Source organism: Vipera ursinii (genome assembly GCF_947247035.1).
Source record: "Vipera ursinii genome assembly, chromosome: 1".
Taxonomy (NCBI): domain Eukaryota; kingdom Metazoa; phylum Chordata; class Lepidosauria; order Squamata; family Viperidae; genus Vipera; species Vipera ursinii.
In genome coordinates, this window is record NC_139512.1 from 127645184 (window position 1) to 127671819 (window position 26636).

General features: G+C 40.5%; 1 protein-coding gene across 1 annotated transcript in view; it reads right to left on the reverse strand.

The window, feature by feature from the left end:
- Positions 1-26636, reverse strand: part of CLASP1 (cytoplasmic linker associated protein 1) — a 219041-nt gene that overhangs the window by 17265 nt on the left and 175140 nt on the right. The window contains exons 31-35 of the mRNA XM_083349903.1: positions 20628-20744; positions 8670-8820; positions 3434-3680; positions 2615-2805; positions 266-394 (exon numbers count right to left, since the gene is read on the reverse strand). Coding sequence (XP_083206029.1) covers positions 266-394; positions 2615-2805; positions 3434-3680; positions 8670-8820; positions 20628-20744 — 835 coding nt within the window. The remainder of the gene's footprint in view (positions 1-265; positions 395-2614; positions 2806-3433; positions 3681-8669; positions 8821-20627; positions 20745-26636) is intronic.

Here is a 26636-nt window from a genome sequence, read left to right on the forward strand (position 1 = left end):
AGATGGTTTTGTAGGTCCTAGACGCTGCAGATACAGTGTCTTAGAGCCATATGTGTCTAAAAGGTTGTTCCCGAGCTTATGTCATTCACATGATAGCTAGATAAATTCTTTAGGAATTCCATTAAGTATGATTTATTTTTCTCTTCATTCCATTTAAACTTACACTGGTTCATTATAGTTTCTGTTTTGTACTATTGGAATTAATAGTAAGGCATGACCTATAGACACATTGATTCTTAAACTATAGTATGACACTCAGAATTACCTCTTTATGAGAATCTTTATGCGCTTCTAGGGTCTTCATGATGGTTAGTTCAGCATAGTTCTTAAATCTTGCTGGCTGGTTCCTCAGAATTTCTCGCAAAACTCTCAGTGCCAAGGCTCGTATTGAATGCTAAATAAAAGAAATAGCACATCTTTATTTATTAAATTTATATGTCTCTCATTTCACTAACAAGCGACTCTGGGTGCCTTGAAGTCATTTCACTCTTCAAAATCATTAATGCAAGGAATGCATTGCTTGACTAGAATGGATACATATTTTATAAAATCAAATTTTTAAATCAAGAAAAATCAACAAGGCTCAGAAGTGAACACCACACAGTAGCGTTGTATCATGGGCCTAAGTTCATCAGCAAAACTCAATAGTATTTTTGCATGAGAACTAAGTAGCTGCTAATAAATATTGGGAGCTTTTATATTGTATCAATGTATGAAATAAGCTACCCACTGAATTGTGTATGAAAGAGAATAGCAAACAGATTTATTACATAACCATTTTTGGTTCAATCTCTTTTTGAAATACATAAAAAATCCAAAAACTCAAGTTTTATTTCCTTGGAACTTATTTGGTAAAAAGACCAATACTAATTACTAACACAGGAAGCTAAAGCAGTTTTCCGTGTTTTGCACAAATGTATTTATTTTACAATTCTTTTGGAGATTACTATTAGTTTTTTCATTCAGTCCTACTCCTCTCTAGTCATCGACACCTTTATCCAAGATCATTATTAGAATATTATATAACATTTCAGGTTATATAGTTTTTGAGATATGTTTTTGGATGAAAGCCATTTCAACCATTAACTAGTTCAGGGGTAGGCAAGCTAAAACACTCAAAGAGTCACTTGGACCCGTTTCCCACCGAAAACACTGGGAGCCGCAAAACCCTTTTGACATCTAAAATGAAGATAACACTGCATATATTGTTTTTTTACCTTTATGCTATGTATAAAAAAAACTATAGTGTGCTGCATTTATGAAATCAATGAACTGCTACAAAGAAAACAAATTTTCAAATTTTGTCGAAGGTTACCTTCAAATAAAATACTCAAATGTCTATTTGAGGAGTCCTCGTATTTATGAAATAAAAAGCCGGTGAAAACTATAAAAACTACAAAAAGAAAAGTAGAAAAGAAAAAAAATTGCGGGGGGGGGGGAAGGACAGGAGAAAGAGGGAAAAAAAAAAACCTTTGTCCTTCATCCCAACAGGTAAAAACAATTTTAGTAGTTTATTCACCATCTTTAAACACAGCTTAATTATCCCCATACCTCACCTCTTAATTAAAAAAAAATCAAAATATTTCATTAAATGTACTTTACTAAAAGCCCAGTAAGGACAACCACATATATTCATATTTTTTCTCTCTCTCTCCCTCCCTTCCTTTCTCCCTCCCTCTCTTTCTGCCCTTGGTCTGCCAGTCCTCTTCCCCCACTCAGTGTGTTTGTGTGTTGTGTGTGAGTGAGAGACAGAGAGAGGCACTTGCCTTTCTCTCTCTCTTTCTCTCCCCCCCTCCCTTTCTCGGATCTTCTGCTCACCTGGCAAGCTGGCTTCACGCTGTTCTTGGACAAGCTGACACACATTCTTATTGGGCTGCTTTCTGCTTCCTGTGGAGCAGGAGCCCCGCCCAATAAGCTCATCAGCTCCTCAGACGACAGTGTGTTACACACACACACACACACACACACGCACACAGGGAGAGAGAGACAGACAGACAGACAGAGAAGGGAAGCGCAAGTGCCTCTCTCTGTCTGTCTCTCTCTGCAAACTGAGAGCCGCAGGAGAAGGCTGAAAGAGCCGCAAGCGGCTTCAAAGCCGCGGGTTGCAGACCCATGGACTAGTTCAACCCAGCACGTGGTTTAGCTTCCTCAGACTGAACTATGTTAAGTATGTCCTCATGGTTTGGTATTCATCTCTGCAACTCCCAAGCTAACACTTGATTTGTCCCAATTTAAAACTTTGAATATCCGATGACAAGAAGTACTGATAGAAACAAATGGCAAAAAAATAACAGGTGCGAATCTTGAGTAAAGTACTCTCGGGCCCACTCCTCAACTGGAGAGATGTCTGGTAAAGGAAGTGAGTAGTGCAGCAAGTGTTTCAACATGCACGGTGCATTTCAGAATACAAATTTCAAGTGTCACAATATCAGAGTGGAGAAACTGGAGGTGGGGTTAAATAAATGCCAAATGGTTGGCATTTCTGAGACTGTGGAAGCCAGATTAAACTAAGGAAAACAGAGAACACCATCTAAACGTTCGCCACATATGCTGTAAGGACAATGCAGGTGGTAAGTATCTATGAGGCTGAGCAAACCCTATAGCATTATCTTACATCTTTATCTCCAAGTGTTTCAAGTAATAAAAGCAAAATTGTCTTAAAATGTTCCTCCCAAACTCCCAGATTATCTTCTCTTGTAATCTTCAATAATTCAAGAAGGGCTCCTTTCCGTTCTTCTACACGCTCATTATGATTGGATAATTCTTTTAAAAGATCAGCCACCAAGTCAGAATGATCAATGGGCACTGAGAAGAAAAAAGTGAAAAAGTAATTTTACTGTAAAAAAAAAAAGCAAGAACTTTTAACAGGTGATGGTAGGACATATACACAATATTTCTAACTAGTCTATAAACATAATCTGTCTTGAGTTCTTTAAGTACAAAGATTTTATCTATAATCTAAATATATTCAGTCTCAAACAAAATGATTTTTGGAGCCTGTCTTCTTTACTGATATGAATGTAGAAGACCACTTACAGAATGTCAGGGCCTAAGTCTCACTATTAGAATTGAAAGATGAGCCTGTGGCTGCTGTACTACCTAGCTCAGGGGTAGGCAACCTCGGCTCTTTTATGACTCATGGACTTCAACTCCCAGAATTCCTAAGTCAGGATAGCTGACTCAGGAATTCTGGGAGTTGAAGTCCATGAGTCATAAAAGAGCCGAGGCTGCCTACCCCTGACCTAGCTGAATCATTTGCCCAGGAGCAAGATACTGTTACTTATTCCAGCAAGGCTGATTAAGAAAATGATGTTAAACTGAATTCAAGAAGCTAGTGTCAGTATGATACTCTGTAACAGTTTAACACCAATGTGTAAATGTTAAGGCAACAATAAGTTCAATACTGAATTTAAGAAAATAAATGAAAACCAACCATCGCGAAGCTGATCCATATCATCATCAAATACGGCTTCCTTAAGAGCAGTTTTATCATAGGTGCTAATAGTATCAGAGTAGGGGTAAGGGTTGTACTCTCGAGCTCGGGGTCCAGAAAAGGCACGTGGGGGCTGGGTGTTGAGTAGAGAAGTCTTGTTATCTAGAGCCATCCTTCCTCCTTCCACCACATCACTGCTTCCACGCATATCAGTGGCTGGTGAGGCAATACCGTCATCTCTAGAAACCTGTAGCAATTGTTAAAAGAAAGATTACTTTACTGGGACTGATTTCCATTAAGAGCAGCTCTATTATTACTCTGATAATAGGTTACACTGCAAACGGCAATCTTTTTCCATTCTGAATCTGATTAGTAGGGCTAAATAAATTAGAACTTTCTTTGCACTAAACCCTAATTTCAAACTGGCAGTTTCTAAATATGTTTTCTTCATCATCTGTAGCCACTCCAATAAGTTGTTTTTCTTTTTGCAGCTGCTGAATAATTCTGAACAAGAATCAGGTATTACACATGAGTCATGCAAGAAGAGCAAGGCATCCAAAAAGAGAAGCCACCTTCTGGTTGGTGATTCAAGTGTAAGGGTTGTAAATTTAGGAAAGGATATGGAGGTTTTAAAAGAGGTCAGGTATCTGCCAGGTGCTACTGCCAGCAGAGACAAGAGGCATATTTTTAAGATAGTAAAGAATGCCAGTAAGGACTGTGATATTGATGCTATTGTACTTCTTGGCACAAATGATCTGTCCCAAAAAGATATACAGTAGAGAAAAGAATTCAGACCCGGGTCAATAGAGATGCTCTGAACCAGCCAGGCAGCCTCCTCTCACCAAAAAACCTCCTGAGTAACTGCCCGCTGAACTTTTATTCACCTCCCTTTTCAGAATACCAAATACAACATTACATAAACCCCATCAATCTCAAAAAATAGGATACATAGTGATAATTGGATACATAGTGAGAACTACTCAGGTGCCTATGAGATCATTACAAAAACAAGATACTAAAAGATATATGTGAAAGCTTTATCATAGCGTTTCCCAAACTTCCCACATGCCTTTCTGTGTGAACCAGGAGAGTGTGCTCATCACTGTAATTCACGTAGAGGCCGATAAGAAACGTTTGGGAAAGCTGAAGTTGAGAGGCCAAAAAATGGCCGTTCCCACAATATACTCTCTGTGCAGAATGATTTCCAGAGCTTGGGGCAGAAACTTAATAGGATAGGTTGTAGACTTACATTTTCAGAGGTTTTACCAGTATATAAGGAACAAAAATATGTGGCTAAAGGAGCGATGTAAAGGGGAAGGCTTTGGTTATATTGTATACAATGTTTGCAGCTGGTTCAATGAAAAACTTACAAAAGAGCTGGTTTGCATCTATCGAAGAAAGGGACTGGGTTACTTGGCATTAAATTCACATATTTTCTGGAGAAACATTTAAACTAAACAACAGGGACAGTGAGTTAATTGACACAGAACATTCCTGTCCCCGGCAATCTAAAAATTATAGGCTTATCAGTGCATGTAACACAGATGTGTGTGTGGACAAGAATATCAGCCTTGCTGTCAAGCAAAATCAAGCCTTTAATAGCGAGTGCCACACAAAGTGTACTAATCAAATAGGTGGTAAGAAATAACTACATCTCTACAGAAATAGAGCACCACAATGATGAAAACTGTCTTGAATGCATTTGGGTCAATATAAAAAGGGCAAAAATAACATTGCCAAAGGTGTATACCAAAGGCCACCCAACCAACCAGAGGAAATAGATGAACTTTTTGCTAGACAGATAACTAAGGTATTTAGAAAGCACATCATAATAGTAATGGGGGACTTTAATTCCCCTGACATCACCTGGGAGACAAACTCTGCACCAAGTGGAAGATCAAACAGGTTCCTGACAAACTTAGCAGACAACTTTGTCTCCCAAAAAGTAGAAAAGGGAACTAGAGGATCAGCCATATTGAATTTAATTCTCACTAACAGAGATGAAATGATAGAAAGTGTTGAAGCTACAAGAACCTTGTGGGGAGTGATCATGCAATATTGGAATTCAACATTATGCAAGCACAAGCAATAGAATGTAGTGAAACTAGAGTCTTGGACTTTAAGAGAGCTAATTTCAAGAAACGTAAAGAGCTTAGAGGATGAGAATCCTCAAGGGAAAACAACTCAAGAAGCTTAGGAAATTTTGAAAAGTGATATTATAAAATCCCAGTCTAGCACAATACTAATGAAGAAGAGAAATAACAGCTCAAAAAAAACCCAGCATGGCTGCATAAAGAACTCTCTGATAGATTAAAAGACAAAAAGGACAAGTATAAAAAGTGGAAAGAGGGGCGCATAACTAAGGCAGAATATTAGCAAATAGCCCGAGCCTGCAAAGATGAAGTAAGGAAAGCTAAGGCTCAAAAAGGAACTAAGGGTTGTGACAAAAGTCAAAACTAACAAAAAAAGCTTCTTTCAACATGTAAAAAAACAAGAAAAAAGTAGAAACAATCAGTCCATTAATGGGAGAAAGTGTCAAGAAGGTGACAAGCAACAGGGGGAAAGCAAAACTACTTAACTCGTTTTTTGCATCCATCTTTACATAAAAGGAAAAAAACAGTCCAACCTATCAAAAACAGTACCGTAAAAAACAGATGAGAAACACAATTTAAGATAGGCAAGAAAATGATAAGTGAGCACCTGTCCACCCTAGATGAGTTCAAATCACCAGGACCAGATGGATTACACCCCAAGGTTCTGAGGGAACTGGCAGATGTGATCTCAGAACCACTGAACTATATCTTTCAAAGATCCTGGAACACGGAGAACTACCAGAGAACTGGAAAAGAGCTGATGTAGTTCCTATTTTCAAAAAAGGAAAAAAAAATAGATCCAGGAAACTACAGACCTGTCAGCCAGATCTCAATACCTGGGAAGATTCTGGAAAAGATAATCAAGCAACGAATCAGTGAACACCTAGAGGCAAATAAAGTCATAACCAAAAGTCAAGATGGGTTTGTGAAAAACAGATCATGCCAGACAAATCTTATAGCATTCTTTGACCAGGTGACAAAATTAGTGAACAAGAAGAATGCTGTGGATATAATTTACTTGGACTTCAGTAAGGCATTTAATAAAGCAGACCATAACATACTACTGGATAAGATAGAAAAATGTGGGTTAGACAGCATCATCACCAGATGGATTTGTAACTGGCTGACCAACCTCACTCAATGTGTAGTCCTCAATGGAACTGCATCTATACAGAGGGAAGTGTGCAGTTAAGTATCACAAAGCTCTATTTTAGGCCCAGTACTCTTCAACAGCTTCATCAATGATTTGGATGAGGGGATAGATGGAGAACTCATCAAATTTACAGATGACACCAAGCAGGTAGGAATAGCCAGCACTCCAGAAGATAGGTTTAAGATACAGAAGGATCTTGACAGACTTGAACATTGGGCGCTATCTAACAAAATGAAATTCAATGGTGAAAAAAGTAAGGTTCTACATTTAGGCAAGAAAAACCAAATGCACAGGTACAGTATAGGTGGTACCTCGCTCAATAGTAGAAACTGTGAGAGGGACCTTGGAGTCCTAATGGACAATCACTTAAATATGAGCCAATAATGTGCTGCAGCTGCCAAAAAAGCCAACACAGTTTTGGCTGCATTAATAGAGGGATGGAATCAAGATCATGTGAAGTGTTAATACCACTTTATAATGCCTTGGTAAGGCCACACTTGGAATACTACATCCAGTTTTGGTTACCACGATGTAAAAAAGATGTTGAGACTCTAGAAAGAGTGCAGAAAAGAGCAACAAAGATGATCAAGAGATTGGAGGCTAAAACATATAAAGAATGGTTGCTGGAAATGGGTATGTTTAGTTTAATGAAAAGAAGGACTAGGGGTGACATAATAGCTGTGTTCCAATAACTCACGGGTTGCCACAAAGAGGAGGATGTCAAGCTATTCTCCAAAGCACCTGAGGGCAGGATAAGAAGCAATGGATGGAAACCAATCAAGGAGAGATGCAATCTACAGCTAAGAAGAAATTTCCTGACAGTTAGAACAATTAATCAGTGGAACAACTTGCCTCCAGAAGTTATGAATGCTTCAGCACTGGAAGTATTTAAAAAGAGATTAGACAATCATTTGTCTGAAATGGTAAAGTGCTTCCTGTCTGAGCAGGGGGTTGGACTAGAAGATCTCCAATGTCCTTCCAACTATTCTATTCTATTCTATTCTATTCTATTCTATTCTATTCTATTCTATTCTATTCTATTCTATTCTATTCTATTCTATTCTATTCTATTTCCATTCCATTCCATTGACTGTGAACTGGATTTATTGCCAATGTTGAGGAGAGGAAGAAAATTATGAAAGTTTGGAATCCAACATTTGATAATTGGCATGGCTTCAGTTAGCACCCTGTTTCTGTGCATAAATCCAACTGCTTCATTTGGGTAGCAGAACATTTATGTGTGAGCAAGTACTCAGAATAGCCTCAAGACAGCCACCTATACAAGCATGCATACTCCCTTCCCTTTTTTTGAGCACAGAACTACTATATATCAAGCACTTGATTCTAGTAACAAGAAGAATGATATTAGATCATATAATTTTACAACCTAGTACAAAGTGTATATATTTTAGTTTTATAGGAAAAATTATGATTTTCCCATCATGTTCTCCACTGCAGGAATGGCAAATATAAATAAAAGGAAATAGTTATATTTTTTTAAAAATGAAACAATATTGTATGTATACTGTATATGTGTACATCGCATACCTCAAACTGATACTTCTAAAATATGTTATTATTATAACTATTCTGTCAGGCACAAAGAATCACAAGTTACTTCCAATCAATTTAGTTGCTCAAGTCTATACACAAGAATCTAATCAAGTACGGGCAGAACTAAATTGGTGCTAGGTAAAACTTAACAGAATTCAAGAATTCAACTTGGTTTGCTTGTGGGAACTTAACGATTCCCGTCTGATTCCTCTTTTGACTCTGCCCCCAGGCTCTGCCTCTTGTACTTCTACACAATCCAGCAGATCTGGTCAAACTATTATATATAAAACTGCCCAGCTGACAAACTCAATCACCCACGTGTTGTTTGCTTGAAACTAAACAATATAGGAAATGCTCAAAATAGCAAACTATTCATGTAAATGTTCAATTATTACATATCACACAAACACTACACATTCTTTCAGTGTCTACTTACAATATCACTGTCCTTCTTTCCATCACGTTTGATTGGCTCATTTAGATCTTCTTGGCTACGAAAACTAAACTTTTCAATTGCTTCTGTGACTCCACGAAGAGAGCTATAAATTTCATCAGAATTTAGGTTTTCCGTGTCATAATCCAGCATGCTGAAGAACGAACATACGCGGAATGTTAAAATTAAATAGTGGTTCCCTTGAGATTGAATTAGACATTTTCTCATTTGAAAAGTCAACATTTTAGATTCAATTTTAAAACATGCAACTTTCAGAAGATTTTTTTTAGCCTGAGCAGCAGGAACTCAGATGTTAATTTCCAGAATGTATAAAAACTACTGAGACTAAACTTATAATTGGACAACAACAATGCTGGACCTCATCAATTGACCAAGAGAGTAAGGGCTGTATAATTATTATTCAGAGAAGAAACATCTTGCCCTGAGTTAGATACAAATGGTAACTTACAGATCATACCATTCTTTTCTAGCTTTGAATTGATCTGTCTTGAACCCTTTTTAGTGGGATAAAAATATTAAGTAAAAAGAAAGCTGACTGACTGACTGTGGTGCCACAGTTCCACAATGAACATGAACATCCAGCATGTCTTTAACCGAACAAATATATTTAATGCTTCCCAAGATGTTAAATACATTCTCCTATATAAAAATCCAAAGGCACATTAAAACGGACTATTTCCCTATGGAATAAAGAAGTTCTAGTATTTTTTTTCCTGAAATGTAGCTTCAAATATATGACAATAAATTAAAAAACAGCAATAAAATTAATCATCAGTGATGCGAGAAATTTAAACTATGGCACTGCAGACTCAAGGTAAGAAGGATTTAAACTAACGTTTGGATTTAAATTTTATTCTCCAAGGAATCTAAATCAAAGCACCTAAATTATTACACCTTAATTATTTTTAAATAAAAATCTATCAGCAATTTCTCATTTTCCTCGAGTCATTTTTCTTCTTATGCTTGCTGGAAAGAGTATTTCCTCTGTGTGATTTTTTTTTCCCTAAGAGACCACCATAAAAGACTCTAGAATCACAAAAAATACTAATATAATTTAATTCCTTTCTTCCTTAATTATATAAGATGAAGTTTCTCAAATATCAGAATTAAGGCTAAATTTTATTTGGTCTATCATTGGTGTTTTAACCAGATCAGTCACATTATTACTTCAGCAATATGAAACACTAAGCATAATCTAAGGGTTCTACTAAAAAAAAATTGGAAGGCAGGAATGAAGGGCTGTCTACTCTTTTAAGGCTAAAGTTCGAAACACTATTATTTAAAATCCAAGAAACTGATAAGCTAGAAATTAAAATCTAAATACAGCTAGTACTTAATTTACAACCATTTGTTTAATGATGGTTCAAAATTACAGTGGCCCCAGAAAAAGTGAATCACTACCAGTCTTTCAAGTTGCATCCATCACACCACTCCCACAGTTACGTGACTACAATTTGGGAGCTTGGCAACCGGTTAGTATTTATGACAGTTGCTGCATCTTCCAGTCATATGATCGCAATATGCGACCTTCTCAGCCGGCTTCCAACAAGCAAAGTCAATTGGGGAAAACAAATTCACTTAACGACTGTGAGAAAATAATCATAAAACTAAATATTGCTCTCTATTCTGCAGCTGATGAGTTGCTGTATACTGTATATAGGGTAGGCAGACTGTGAATAGCACAGAAAGTTTTCCTCTGGATCCAGAGAAACAGGCCTACAATTAAAGAGTTCCTCCTATACTACAAGATCAAAACCTGATCTCTGCTAAGAGAGTATTTCACAAAATGATCATCTATTTTGAAAACTAGTATTTCATTATTTAAAACTACTTGCCAAAAACAAGATTTATATCTCATGGAAACAGTTCCAATCCCTGACTTTCTTTCAGTGTACTCTTTCGGCAGCACAGCCCAAGTAACGCTGGCAGGACTGAATGTACATCTGGTGTTTTGGCAAAGCAATAATACCGCACATCCTAAAATCTCAACATGTGACAGCTTGCTGTGCTGTAGCCCTTTCAAGTCAGAGAAGCAACAATTATTCTTTTAAACAAACATTCACAGATTTTATATAACTGATAAATCAAAGAGGAAGTTTTATAATTGCTTGATAAGCATTAGTTAAGATTATGGCAATTCTTCCTTAACAATATTTTGTGCTATTAGTTCTCAACAATATTTCTCTACATAACAATAGAAGTATTTTTTTCCCTATTGATGGACCAGATGAATACAGAAAGGTAGACATACACATTATTAGTGTTCCTTAAACCAGGGCTTTTCAACCGGTGGCACCTGGCTGGTGGTACGCGGCGTCGCCTTCCTCCCCTCTGCCCCGCTCCTTCCCAGCTCACTTGCTGCCAGAAAACATGCTGCTTGGTGGTGGCCTGCAGGAACCCTACCAAGGGCGCGCAAAGAGCGCAGGTGCAGAGCGAGACCCCGCCCTCCCCAGGGACTCGTTGTGCAGCAACTGGATTGACCTCTTCTCGTGCAGGATCCGTGTCATCCTTCCCCCCTTACTTTACAAGCAAGTATGAGCCTGAAGGGGACAGAGCCATCACTCCCTCGGCAGGTAGGTGTTTGAGACCGCTCGCATTGCGGCCCTGAGCGCCAACCTCACAACCGCCCCTCCGTCTTTCCCCCTTCTCCCTCTCTCTGTTCTGGCCTTCCATCTTCTTTTCCTTCCCCCCCGAACTTGCGATACCCCTCATGGCCCTCACGTTGCCTCCCGCGGCTCGAGACTTTTCCCCCTCTCCTCTTCCCAAGGTGCCTGGCTTTAAGGATGGGAAAGCAAAGCGGCCAGACAGCGCACACCCTCCTGGAGGACTCATGCCTCGGCAACAGGTGGGAATCGAGGTCCACGGTTTTTTTGCTAATGTGCGCCAGGTGAAGCCATCAGAATGCAGGTGTCTAGGGAAAAACATGCCCACCTGACTACCTCCCCCCACTGTTTCATAGAAACCCAATCACACATTCCTGCGCAGCTCACTTTGTTTTCTGCTTGCTTTCTGCAAGCAAGTTACCTGGGCAGGAGCGTGGGATCAGCCTGTGCAACTATAGCTGAGCTGGGCTGAGAAACCCAATCACACACTCCTGCACAGCTCACTTGCTTGCAGAAAGCGAGCTTGCGAGATCGCCGGGAGCCAGGGTCCAAAGGATTTGTGCAACGTGTCTGAGAAGGTGAAATGCCACCACGTCTCCTGTCTGCTTTGCATGGGGCGAGCCTGGCGAGATGCAGGGCTGTAATTTATCTGAAAGTCAGTGGAAGGTTTTAGCTGGGGGACGGAGGTGAGAGAGGACCGGGGCTCTGGCAGGTCTTGGGCTGGTGTTGCGCTTTGTGGGTGAGGGCACACACACAAACACACACACAATTATACACACACACATGTATATTTATTTATTTATTTATTTATTTATTTAATTTGATTTGTATACCGCCCTTCTCCCGAAGGACTCAGGGTGGTGAACAGGGCAATAAATACCAAAATACAAAAATTAAAAACAGATTAAACCATAGTGCCCAAATACAATAAATAAATTACTTAAATTACTTAAAAACAATAATTAAAACCCAAACCCATCAGACCAGGCCGGCTTGTTTACTGGAGCTCAACCTGTAAATGGTTCCAAAGGTCAGGCGCACCCACAGAGAACGCCCTCCCCCTGGCGGCCACCAGTCGGCATTCTCTGACCGGTGGCACCCTGAGGAGGCCCTCTCTGTGGAAGCACACTGGGCGGAGGGAAGTTGATGCCGGCCACAGGTGCTCCCTAAGGTACTCTGGACCCATGCCATGTAGGGCTTTGTAGGTCATTACCAGCACCTTGAATCTCACCCGGAAGGCAACTGGAAGCCAATGCAGCTCACGGAGCAGAGGTGTAACATGGGAGTATCGGGAGACCCCCAACACAACACGCGCGGCTGCATTCTGCACCAGTTGGAGCCTCCGAGTGGTCCTCAAGGGCAGCCCCATGTAGAGAGCGTTGCAGTAGTCTAACCGAGAGGTCACAAGCGTATGAGTGACTGTACGCAAGGCATCCCGGTCTAGATAGGGACGCAACTGGCGCACTAGGCGAACCTGGGCAAAGGCCCACCTAGTCACAGTTACTATATGATCTTCTAAAGAAAGCTGTGAATCTAGGAGGACTCCCAAGTTGCGAGCCCTATCTACGGGGGGGTAATAACTCACCCCCCATAGTAAGAGATGGAATGATCTGAGTTTCCCGAGATGCCAGCACGCACAGCCACTCAGTCTTGTTAGGGTTGAGCCGAAGCCTGTTCCTCCCCATTCAGACCCAGACCGCCTCCAGGCAATCACGTCGAGGGCATCACTGGGGTGGTTTGGGGTCGAAATGAAAAGCTGGGTATCATCAGCATACTGATGATACCCAACTCCAAAACCACGAATGATCTCACCCAGAGGCTTCATATAGATGTTGAACAGGAGAGGTGAGAGGACCGACCCCTGAGGAACTCCGCAAACGAGAGGCCTCGAGGTCGACCTCTGTCCCCCTGCCAACACCGACTGTGAGCGTCCCAGGAGGTAGGAGGAGAACCACTGAAGGACCGTGCCTCCCACTCCCAATCCCCTGAGACGCCGCAGCAGGATACCATGGTCGATGGTATCAAAAGCCGCTGAGAGGTCTAATAGGACTAGGACAGAGGAACAACCCCTGTCCTGGGCCCTCCAGAGATCATTCACCAGAGCGACCAATGCTGTCTCCGTGCTGTGCCCGGGCCTGAAACCCGATTGGTATGGGTCCAGATAGTCAGCTTCCTCCAGGACCAAAGGGAGCTGATGCGCCACCACGCTCTCAACAACCTTCGCAAAAAAGCGAAGGTTGGAGACCGGACGAAAGTTGTTTAATACAGCTGGGTCCAAGGCAGGCTTCTTGAGGAGAGGTCTCACCACCGCCTCCTTCAAGGCGGTGGGGAAACTACCCTCACTCAAGGAAGCAGATATCACCGCCTGGAGCCAGCCTCGTGTCCCCTCCCGAGCCGCATAAACCAGCCAGGAAGGGCACGGGTCCAATAAACACGTGGTGGAGCTCAGCTTCCTCATGATCCTGTCCACTTCCTCTGATCGAACTCCTCCCAGATAACATCAACAAGACTGCCCATGTCCTGATCGTCAGACTCTGCCCAGTCGGAGTCCAAACCGGTCCGAATCCGAGCGATTTTGTCCGACAGATGTTGGCTAAACTCCTCGGCATGACCCTTCAAGGGCTCCTCCCTCACCTCCTGATTAAGGAGGGAGCGGGTCACTCTAAACAGGGCGGCCGGGTGGTTATCTGCAGATGCGATGAGGGTAGCAAAGTAATTAGACCTTGCCATCCTCATCGCCGCGAGATAAGACCTTGTAAAGGACCTTAGTCGCGATCGGTTGGATTCAGACCGGCTGGATCTCCAACAGCTCTCTAGGCCCCGTCTCCGACACTTCATCTCCCGATGCTCCACGGAATACCATGGAGCACACTGGGATCTGCACCGGGTCAGGGGCCGCAAGGGTACAACTCAGTCAAGTGCCTCTGTGGCTGCCTTTTCCCAGGCTTCCACTAAGGCATCTGCCGAGCTGTGAGCAAAGGAGGCAGGTGGGGACCCCAGCGCTGCCTGGAACCTCTCAGGGTCCATTAAGCGCCTGGGGCGGAACCATCTCATTGGTTCAACAGCCCCACGACGGGGAGTGGAAAAACGGAAGACCAGCCACAGGAGATGATGATCGGTCCATGACAGGGGCATAACAATTGGAGAACCCCCACCAAGATCATCTAACCACCGTCCAGGTAGAAAAACCAAATCGAGCGTGTGGCCCCCCAACATGAGTCGGGCCCTGAATTACTTGTGTCAGGTCCATGGCCCTCATGGAAGCCATGAACTCCCGAGCTAACTCAGATGATCCTCCCAGGGATGGTAGATTGAAATCACTCAAAACCATAAATTTGGGGAACTCAATCACCAGCCCCGAGAGGATATCGAGAAGCTCAGGCAGGGCTGCTGCTGCGCGACTAGGCAAAAGGTACACCAGCAGGAAGCCCAACTGCGCCCTAGGGCCACATCTCAGGACGAGGGACTCACACCCGGCTATTTGGACAATGGTGGCCTCCTGCGGACAAAGGGTCTCCGTCATAACTACCGCCTCTCCCCTGCCCCTACCCTGAGCCTGAGGCCGGTGTAGCACCCAGAAACCTGGTGGGCAAAGATCAACCAGAGGGACACCACCCTCTGGGCCCAACCAGGTCTCCGTAATGCAAGCCAGGTCTGCATGCTCACCCCCAACCAGATCCCGGATGAGAGGAGCCTTATTGACTACAGACCTGGCATTCAAGTACACCAGCCGGAGCTCTGATGGCTGCTCATCCTCGCTCCCGGAGCCTCGGGACGAAACCAGAGGGTCGGAGCGCCTCACCGCTTGGAGATAGCGGAGACGCACTCCCAGATGTTGATACGACCCTCTGTTCATACACCTGCTGCCATTCCCTAACGTTGTGGGAATAGGTAATCCCACGACCCGCTCTGGAGCCCCGGAGGCAACCAACCCCAGCTCACCCGCCGCGTGATCAATCCCAGACCTGGCCTGAACAACAGTTGGTGGACTCCCCCCCATTTCCATCCAACCATAAAATCCCTCACCCCTCCCTAACCCCACAAAAAATTTAACTAAAAAATTAACCAGGGGCCTCTTATTAAATTTGTGCCGGAGGCCCCTATCCTTGCCCAGCCATCTCTCAGGGTCCCAGCAATCGGGCCCTTCATCAAGAGGAGGAATGGAAAAAGAGGCGGGTCGCACCCAGGAAGGGGGTCACCCCTGAGGGCGAACAAAACGCACACACACACACACACACACACACACACACACACACACGTTTCTCTTCCCTCCCTTCCACCTTAGTTCTGTGCTGGATCATACATTTTGGCTTTTCTGGACGGTCTTAGCAGCCTTTTGTTTGCTTCCTAAAAACCAGAGGGTGGATGGGAGTAGAAGCAGCAGGAGGTGGTTGGAAAGAGAGGAGTAAGCAATTGGGACATAATGTTCCAAGAACCCCCCTAGCTCCGCTGCACCTTCCCTCCCCCCCGTACCATCTTTTGGATGCAGAGAAAATGCCAGAGTTCAAGGCAAAATTAATACCAGGAGCTAGTAAGTTTTCCTTTTCTTCCTGTGAACAATCCACTGCCTAGTTACTAAAACCAAACAGAGAACTTGCAGAGATGGGAGGCGAAAAAAGAAAACCCATTTGATTCCACTATTATCGGATAAGATTTAATGACAATCACTTCTGCCTCTTGCAAAGACAGCATCATGGATGGGGAAACCCCCTGCCCCACCGCCTGTCTTCTCCTTTTTTTCTGCAAGGGGGGGAGGAGGAAGGAGGATGCACAGAAGCAGCGGGCGAGATTGCAGCCCAGCCCAGAGAAGGGGAAGGAAGAGCCGGTTGGAGAATGTGTCTTTCTCCCCCTACCCCAGAGAAGACCCCCTTGCCTGCCTGCCGCCCTGGCAGTGCACGCAAAGCTTCCAGCCATGCCCAGCTGTGGTGGGTTAAGTGGCAACCCCGGGCAAAGGAGGGGTGCGCGCGTGGTCACCTTCAAGCATGCATTCTCCTCTACCTCTGCGCGCGCACAGGCAGGGCCGTGATGTCGCCAGTTCACTTCACCCCCGGCTGCTCCGTGTGGTGAGAATCCTCCGTTGCCTGCCAAAACCAGCCTGGGGTCTGGGTGTTGTAGCACAGAACAATGGGAGGGAGGGAAGAAACGAAGGGAGGGAGGGAGGGAGGGAGGGAGGAAGAGAAGGAAGGAAGGGACAAAGAGGGAGTGAAGAAAGAAAGGAAGGAAAGAAGAAAGGAGGAAATCCCAGATGCGGGGCAAGCCAGGGAAAGTGTGGGGGGAGGGGGGGGAGAAATCCCTGGCTGCAATTCCTGTTCAAGATTTCCTGCTTGCAAAAGGAATTTTAATTTAATTTTAATTTAATAATATTTATATACCGCCCTTCTCCCTGAGGAAGGGACAAAGAGAGAGGGAAGGAAGAAAGGAAGGAAAGAAGAAAGGTAGGGACAATGAGAGGGAAGGAAGGAAGGGACAAAGAGGGAAGGAAGGGAAGAAAGGGAGGAAGGAAGGAAGGACAGGACAAAGAGGGAGGGAAGGAAGAAAGGAAGGAAAGAAGAAATGTAGGGACAATGGGAGAGAAAGAGGGAAGGAAGGCACCCACCCAGGTCCCACCCCCCTCCACCAGAGACCCACAGATTTCCCCCCCCACACACACACACAGGCACCCCACAACCTGAGTGATGAACTGGCCACGCGCCCCCCGAGTCATTGACTTTGCTTGTCAAAAAGTTACAAAAGTTGATCACATGACCCTGGGACACTGAACATCATAAGTATGAATCAGTTGCCAAGCATCCGAATGTAAATCGCATGATCCTGGGGATGCTGCAACAGTCATAAGTGTGAAAAATGGTCATAAGTCACTTTTTTCAGTGCCATTGTAACTTCGAATGGTCACTAAGCAAATTGTTGTAAGTCGAGGACTACCTGTATTTCATCATTTTTTTTCCTTTTTCCTTTTTTTTGGGGGTGTGTCAAGTTTTTGACACCTTTCTGGGCGACTGGTGGTACTCAGATATTGCCTTATCCTAAAAGTGGTACAATGGGTGAAAAGGTTGAAAAGCCCTGCCTTAAACTACAAGCATGGGTCTGAGAATCTGAATTAATATACTTAATATTCATACAGTCAAATCATAAAAGAAGCAAAATAACTCCAACCCCAGTAATTCAAATCAATCATCAATCCTTTTTAGCTACAAAGTGGATTTATTTTCAACAAACCTTTTCAGCATTGCTTGCGCACCCAGTTGGTTTATTATCATTGCCTCTACCTGATGTCTCCTCTTATACTAATTTTTAGATTGTTATGCTCCCCAAAGTAAGGAACTGAACGCTGTGCACTGTATAGAACTATAATACATATATTGACCGCAAAATGATAGAACCACCAGAAACTCAATTTGCATCAAAATGCTCATTTTGCAGTTTGTATATTAGTATGCCAAGGAGAAAAAATGTCCTATTTTGAATGATAGTCCCTGTTTTCCAGTAAAAAGAAAAAAACACACCAAACTTTTCCTAACAAAGCAATTAGGAGTAGATTCAAACAGTATGCATTACTGTAAAATAGTAATTTGGACTACTGTTTTGCAAATGTATGGATTATTCCCTATTATTTGTTAAGTGGAATAGATTTCAGTAAGGTGAATCACAACATAAGGTAAAAGTAAAGGTTCCCCTGCACATGTGTGCTAGTCGTTTCCAACTCTAGGGACCGGTGCTCATCTCCGTTTCAAAGCCAAAGAGCCAGCGCTTGTCCGAGGACGTCTCTGTGGTCATGTGGCCGGCATGACTAGACACCAAAGGCGCACGGAACGCTGTTACCTTCCCACCGTAGTGGTCCCTATTTTTCTACTTGCATTTTTACGTGCTTTTGAACTGCTAGGTTGGCAGAAGCTGGGACGAGTAACAGGCGCTCACTCTGTTACGCGGCACTCGGGATTTGACCCGCCAAACTGCCGACCATTTAATCGACAAGCTCAGGGTCCTAACCCATTGAGCTACTGCGTCCCGATTTCAGTAGAAACCTTCAAATATCAGTGGTATCCAAAGTCTACAAGGGAAGAGCCTATTTTTTTAACCTGAGAATACGAAAATATATCACAAAAAAGAACAATTTTGTATTGTTTCTTTAAAAAATCTAATCACATGAACAAGCAAATACATTTACCCAGTATAAGAACTGTATGAAATATTGTAGATAATGTGAAAATAAAAAAAAATGAAAAATGGAAGATCAATTTACAATGAATAAATTACATTCTATCAATTTTATACAATAGAAAACACTGATTCATGCATAAAATTGGAGAAGTTACAAGAAGAACAAAGAGATGAGAGAAAATGTGTGACTTTTAATTGATGTCACAATATTATTTTCCATTGCCACAGCTTCCAACAAGTACAGCCTTCAGGATTCAGAACTTGCCAATGTCTGGGACTCTATGTGTACGTCCTAAGTATAAAACCATAATTGGTTTATAAAATAGGAAATTTCTTTTAAATATCAGTAATCTTCATCACATTTGGCTGAAGGACAAAAACCTAAATCTATATCATAAATCATTGTTTATTGATGTCATAATTTTATTTTCACACAGAGTAATGTAAATAGAATAATATTGTAGATTTCTATCTGCTATAATTAAGAATAGTTTTGTGTCTCTTTCAGTGTTCTCATTGTTCTGTTCTTGCACAGTTAGATACTTATCACTGCAAGTAATGATATATTCACACTTTTTCAGGCACTGATGTTGTAATTATATCCTTAAGCTTTGCTAACAAATATAAAGATTAAGATCTACTGAATATTCATATTGATAGCTGTACAAATAAGTGTTTTATACAAACAGGGATAATAAAGGACAAATGCCAGGAAATCTCAACTTGGCCGATAACACATCTGCACACTATTCATCTAAAGACTGATTTATGCTTTCATATAGCCATTTGCAACTTGAAATGCTATTATGTAATAGGCAATCTCTTTTGTTGCATGTAGTATAATTTTGTCATGGTTGATAATTGTAATTTATGATTAATTTTCTTAACTAAAGGGTCTGGGGTTTCCTAGGTAGGTCTCAGAAGTTCAATGTGTCCACAGGCATTTTCCTTGGTATCTCATCGGCTTCCTGCCCCAGTTGCCTTTTTAAAATATAATTTTCATTAATAATGGGAAAATGGCATGCTGCAAAGCATCAACTTTAATATCATCTTTATTTACAAGAATGATGCTAGGCCTGCTAATCATTCATTAAAGCTGGAAAAAATAGGTGGCTATACTTTTTTGGGAAATTTTCTTTGCTTCCCTAATATGGTAACCATATGCATGAAAATGCAAAAGAAGGAAGTGGCAAGTAGAATTCTAAGAATTTGATGATGGATTGGTTATGTTCCCAATATAGCCATTTTATAGATGGGCAATCACTTCTCCCAATAATTTTTCAAGTCATAACATGTCCAAAAATTCCACAGGTTCCCACCAATTCAAAAGGGCTGAGTCTTAAAATAGAGGCTGGGCACAAATGTGAAGTTCAACAAATAAAACTGGAATTCTACCACATGGCAAGTGGGCTGAGTAGGGTAGGAAGTGACATAAAAAATGAATGTGTCTAGTTCTATATTTCTCCAAATGAGTTCTTTGACTGGAAAGCTGTAGACAGCCAATAGCTATACATATAAAATGTCAACTAGTTCCTAGCGGTTGACTATTCCTCTCAGCTGTTAAGACAGTTGTAGTATTATGCTAAAGGTTTGCAACCTGGTGTCTTCATGTGTGACAAATTTCTATTTTCCAGCTAGCCTTGCTATATAGAGATCATATGAATTGTAGACAAGCACATCTGGGAGGTGTAGTTACAGTGTCTAACTAAAAGTTCAATATAACTTAACTCTGGTCTTGTGGTTATCTACCTTTTAGCATTGCCTGATTTCTAGGTTTTAGCTCCATACATCTAAAAGATGGTTTGAAATACAAGAGAGAGAGAGAGAGAGAGAGAGAGAGAGAGAGAGAGAGAAAAGAGAGAGAGAGAGAGAGAGAGAGAGAGAGAGAGAGAGGGAGGGAGGGAGGGAGGGAGGGAGGGAGGGAGGAAGAGAGAGAGAGAGAGAGAGAGAGAGAGAGAGAGAGAGAGAGAGAGGGAATTCATACTCAATTACATTTCTCTGGGTGCTTCGGAAACAACATAAGTGATGGGGTTTCTTCACAGGTAAAATCTATAAAGGCAAAAGGTGCTGCCTCTTTCCACATCCCCTGGATCTGTCTCTTTGAAAGCACTCATCTGAGCCAAAAGGTAAATAACATTGTGACACCTCTGACAGGTTGGAATAACAGGTGGCTTGTTACCTGGGAGAGTAAGAGCGCCTGAAAGTCTTGTGAGAAGGAGCAGCGGGGATGGAGTTAGGCTGAAAAAGGGGAGGGGGGTGCTTCGACAGCCCATCTGCACTCCAACCCCAGAAACGACTGCAGTGATCACAGGAAGAAAAAAGAGAAAAGGAGGGAAGAAACAGAAAAAGGGAAAAAGAAAACTACAATCTGAGTGCTGTGTTGTTGTTTTTCATGCTTTCTCAACTAGAGAAGAACTTAATAGAAACAGATTGGACAGGAATACTCCACTGAGTATTTGTTTCAGGTAAATATACTGCTATTCATTAATACTTGTAATATTAATAGGTATCATTAAGGAATTTTAAGGCATATCTTGTCTAAGTCCATTTGCCTATTTCACAATACATAGTCAGAAAATGTTTTACAGTGAAAATTTGTTTTTCCTAATACATCAAGGTAAGCAGAATATGTGCTGCAAATTATCTTAGATTATATGAGATTTAAAGATACAACACAAATAGATCTGGGTAGACACCTGCATAAGCTGAAAATATATCCCGCAGTCTGTCTTTTAGTAAATCTTTCAGTAAGTTCTCCTTAGCCTTATATTTTGATCTCTCACCATATACTTAATATAAAGAACCACCAATTATTCAGAAACAGCACTAAATATTAAATACTACAATTTCTTCTTATAGTCATACCTATGGGCATATGATTACATTACTTTATACCGCATGCGGCTCTTTCAGCCATCTCCTGCGGCTCCCAGTCCTCTGCCATGTGCAGTCCAAAAAAAAAAGTGGGACTAAAAAAGTTCAACCAATCAATTCAAATATGCAGGGTAGGTGCGTATCTCGCCTTGGCTCCACTCTTCAGTCAAACCCTGTTCTGCACATGTGTGCATGTACGCACATGCGCACACATTTTTTGCGGCTCCCAGTTTTTCCTTTTGTGAGGGAACCGGTTCCGAGTGGCTCTTTCACTGTTTCAGGTTGCTGACCCCTGCTTTATACCATACTTAAAACTCGCTCACCTTGACAGCCCAACTGTCAAGCAAACAAACTGATAGCACAGTTTTACAATGCCCTAGTACAAAACTGAAAGCAGAAAAAACCAGAACAGGTAGCATTCAGACTGATAATTTATACCATAGTTTAAAACAGGGTTGCTTATTTCTCCCATTTATTAATTCATTCTTCTAAACAATCGCTTTCCAGAAGTGAGAAACAGTCTTTCTGTTTCCTATAGCCCACATTCTGTTGACTAGTTTTATCCAATACTACTCTAATGGCTAAATCAGGTAAATAAAGATAAACCCTTAGAAATCTCCCATACTGTATCTATTTTGGGGCCATATCAAATCTAATACCCGATGAACCACTTACAGTTCTGAGTTGCCTACTTCTAGAAATATACAAACCATTACTGAATAATTTCTGGAAGGAAAATTAAACACTGCAGATCTGAATCTCCAATGTAAGACATTTTGGGCACCTATGTTACCGTAGCTTTTTAGCCTATCTCCAAGCCAGATGTTTATTAGCAGTTGCAAAGATTTACCAAGATGAAAAAGGCCAGATATGGCATTGTCCATCATTGTTGAGGCAGTTCTATAAGATGAGCAATGCCATATATTGGGACATTTCTAGAACTGCTGGAGTATTCAATTAGTCGTTTTGTTTCTATTGAGTTTCCAGTACATCATTATAGCAAAAACTCACATTGGTGTAGAAATGAAAAATGCTGCAAGTCATGAAATGAGACATCAGAATAATTTTGCAGTTCTTTAGAGCTGTGCAAAGATCTGGATTCAAAGGGCAAAATGTAAAATTCAAAGTGAGCATGGGCATATATATAGCACCAGTTGTAACATTTTAAAACAACCATATTTTCCCTGGAAGTTATTACCCAGGAAAAAGTGCAACCCTTTTTAGAGGATTCTAACAGATGTTAAATACATGCCTACAAATTTTGCTCATTGATGCTAGATCTCTGCACAATCTTATCACAGCATGCTTCTTCAGCTGTTTGTCATGAAAGTCTTTCAGAGAAAAAAAAGGCCAAAAATAAGTTACATTTACATACGAAAAAGGCTAACACTGCAAATGTGATCCTTTGGGGCAAGCAACTGAAGACATGAAACCTCAATTTTTAACAAACAAAGTATGACCAATTCTCCCTTACTATCTCACTATAACCAAACAATTTGACAAGTTTGTAACTCCAAAATACAACATTCTGGCAGAAAAAGGGCCTTTTAGCATTTCAAACTAGAGATATATTTTGCTGGTTAATTTTTTCAAAATGTTAATATGAACAACAAATGCAACTCAGATGCAATGAAAGAGATTCGTTTCATTTCAATACTATGTTTTATCAAATCAAAAGAATATAAGTTATATTTCTAAGTAGGCTTTATAATTTAAATTCTGAAAGATTGTTTTTTGTTCCAACATTTCTGAAAAGCAGGAACAAAAAATCAGAGTGTAAAATAAAAAGCCAGATCAAAGAAAAATGTAAGTCATAGTGAAATGTTTCGCAAATATTATAGGTTAAAGCTTGAAAAAGAAAGTAATTTAATAAAAACAGCAAAATATGACTGAAAACTAAAATATTGACAATGAATAAAAATATAATAAATAAATAGCTTGGAGCAAAAAGCTTGTTCAGAAACAGAATATAAAATCAAATATATATGCAATTTTTTTTCCTTAAGGAAAATAACCCCATGTATGTATTTGTTTTTATGTGTATATTACAATGCATGTCCATACATATACAAGCAGACCTACACCATATTTGTTTTAAATATATATAATCATTATGCTGAAAATCTCTAGAGATTTAGATTTCTTGACTTGTGGAAAGCTGACACTAATTAGAAAAAAAACTATCCTGATTTTATCAAAGGATAAGTTCAGTGGAACAAAATAACCTAAAATGGCCAAACAGAGTAGGTTGTATGATACACATAGAACTGGAAAATACTATATATGGAGAAGAACATGTCAGACATTTTAAAAATCTTTGGAAAGGGGGAAAACCCCTTCCCTCTAAGGTCATTTTTGTACAGGATAAAGAATACTTTTTGCATTTTTCGTATCTGCTATGCACATGTTGGTAAACTCACATTAGCTAAAACATGCATTATATTTAAAATCTATTCCTGCATTCTGAATAATTATAAGATATACCTATGGACTTTTAGGCTGCATTCCCACAGGCATGTGCCAGAAATCCTCAATCTTTCATTTGGAATAGTGACAGTACGTAAATACTATTATTAGGGACAATGAATGTTAAGGACATTCTCACATTCATAGTGGATGTAGCCAATCACAAAACACAGAAGATAAAATAAATATTGGCCTGTAGCCATGTACCATGTTATGTGACACTTATAAACACTGCTGAAAATACAGTTTATACTGACTCTGATAGTGTTTCTCATTCATTATTTTCAATTTTAAAAATCTAAATAGATGATCCCCTGGTGCTAAGTTGGGGCCCAGGGCATATAGCTAGGACTAAATCCCACTAACAGTAGGAATTTTGTTTGCAATTAATTTTTCAAGTAGAGTCAGTAAATGTTTAGGAAGCAAATACACTTTTTGTTAATCCTATTTATTTTTATCAAAGTTCATGAGTTGCTTGGAGGAGCAAACTTGCTAATGTGCCAAATTCCATTCCAGCAAGTTGAAACTTAATATTTTCAATATTTATAAACAAAGGCCACTTGACTCAATTGCAAATAATGTTCTGAGTCAATAATATTCAGTAGGGACTTTTAGTATGGACTGCATTTCAGAACAACATATTGGATCAACAGAATATGATAGAGGTTGATATGTTAAGTAGCAGGATCAACAGAAAATAGTTACTTTAAAATTGATAGCATGTGGACAGGATGCTAATGGTCAAATCATTTCACAATGAAATATCGATAACATTCTTGTAATATTTCCATCAGTACAAAAATGTTGCTTAATAAGGGAAAATATTTCCATTTATATTTGTGAGACAAAATAGATGAAAGTGTCCCTTCTCTGGTATATGCCCCCAAGTTGTATGCCTTCCCCAAACAAATTCTGGGAGCAGGCAAGTAGTTACTCCCTTTAGTAAGTCTATTCACACGCTATCTTTTGGAAGAAAATGGTTCTGAATTAGAATATTTATGTACAGCACATATACACTGCTATCTCAAATTTTGTTGTCACCATCCTTTCAAAATATTTTTATTACTGTATGTACGAGGGCAATTCGGAAATAAACCTCCATTTGGTTATCAATGACAGACACTCGCAAATGCAGACACTCGCAGATACAGAACTTTTATTATACATATTAGAAAACTACAACTTTACTATTTTGACATAATCACCATTCAAATTGAGGCACTTGTCATAACATCTTACAAGGTTTGAAATTCCTTAGTAGCAGTCGCTTGGCACAAAATCTGGGCTATAGCGTGGTGATCAAAAACATCCCAACAGAAGTGCTTCAAACGTTCTTGGGTGTGTCTAGCGGGCAAGCATTATCATGAATCAATACCACACCGGAAGTCAGCATGCCCTGATGCTTGTTATGGATGGCTCGTCTAAGTTTTCATAATGTTTCACAGTAGACTTCTGAATTGATGGATGAACTTCCCTAGCTGTACTCCTTTGGCATCTTCACCTTTGGTGGGATTTTCTATGGCACCACTTCCGGTGTGATGTTGGTTCACGATAATGCTCATGTGCACACCGCAAGACGCACCCAAGAACCTTTGAAGCAGTTCCATTGGGATGTTTTTGATTAAAAAAAAAACCCATAGGCCAGATTTGGTGCCGAGTGACTACTACTAAGGAATTTCAAACCTTGTAAGACGTTATGACAAGTGCTTCAATTTAATGGTGATTATGTCAAAAAATAATGTAATGCTGTAGTTTTTTAATGTGTATAATAAAAGTTCTGTATCTGCAAGTGGCATGGGTCCAGATTACTTACGGGAGCACCTGCTGCCGGCATCGTCTTCCCTTCGTCCAGTGCGCTCCCACAGAGAGGGCCTCCTTAGGGTGCCGTTGGTCAAAGAGTGTCGACTGGCGGCCCCCAGGGGGAGGGCGTTCTCTGTGGGCGCGCCAGACCTTTGGAACCGTTTACCGGTGGAGCTCCGGATGGCTCCCGACCTTCGCTCCTTCCGACGTGACCTAAAAACATACTTATTTGAACAAGCCGGCCTGGTCTGAAGGGTTGGGGTATTTTAATATTAAGTATTAATTTTATTGGAATTGGGCTGTATTATTTAATTCTTTTTTAACTTTTGTACATTGTATTTTTACTGTATTTGCCCTGTACACCGCCCTGAGTCCTTCGGGAGAAGGGAGGTATAGAAATTAAATTATTATTATTATTATTATTATTATTATTATTATTATTATTATTATTATTATTGATAACCAAATGGAGGTTTATTTCCGAATTGCCCTCGTAATTTATGCATTCAGACTCATCTCCCACAAGAAGCATAAAAAAACATGGGCATGTTAATCAACTATATTTTTCATATTATACCACTACAACCATTATACAGTCATTTTAGGCAGAAGATGATTTTTCTTGATTTTCTTGGCAGCACATTTTAAGAACACTACAAATAAGTGAAACTAAAATCGCATTTTCCAGTTTATTGATAAAGCATTCCCAAAGTTCCTCCTCTCCTTTTTTAGATCTTTAAATATGACTGTAAAGGAAACAAGAACAAATGTAAAAGTATTTTTTTAAAAATGAATATAATACATATTCATTTGAATATATTTATGACTATATGTTTGCAGGACAAAAGGGTAGATATTATCATACCTTTTTGACATTACCTAAATATAGTATTTTTTTTACAAAGACTATTATTAAAGACAGTGAAGTCTAATTTTTTTTCTTAAGAAAAGCAAAATTATTTCTTCCCCTATTTTCACAATCGAAGTATATATTATATATGCATCTATATTGAGTTTTTAGCCAATTATATTTTAAGCAGAAAGCTTT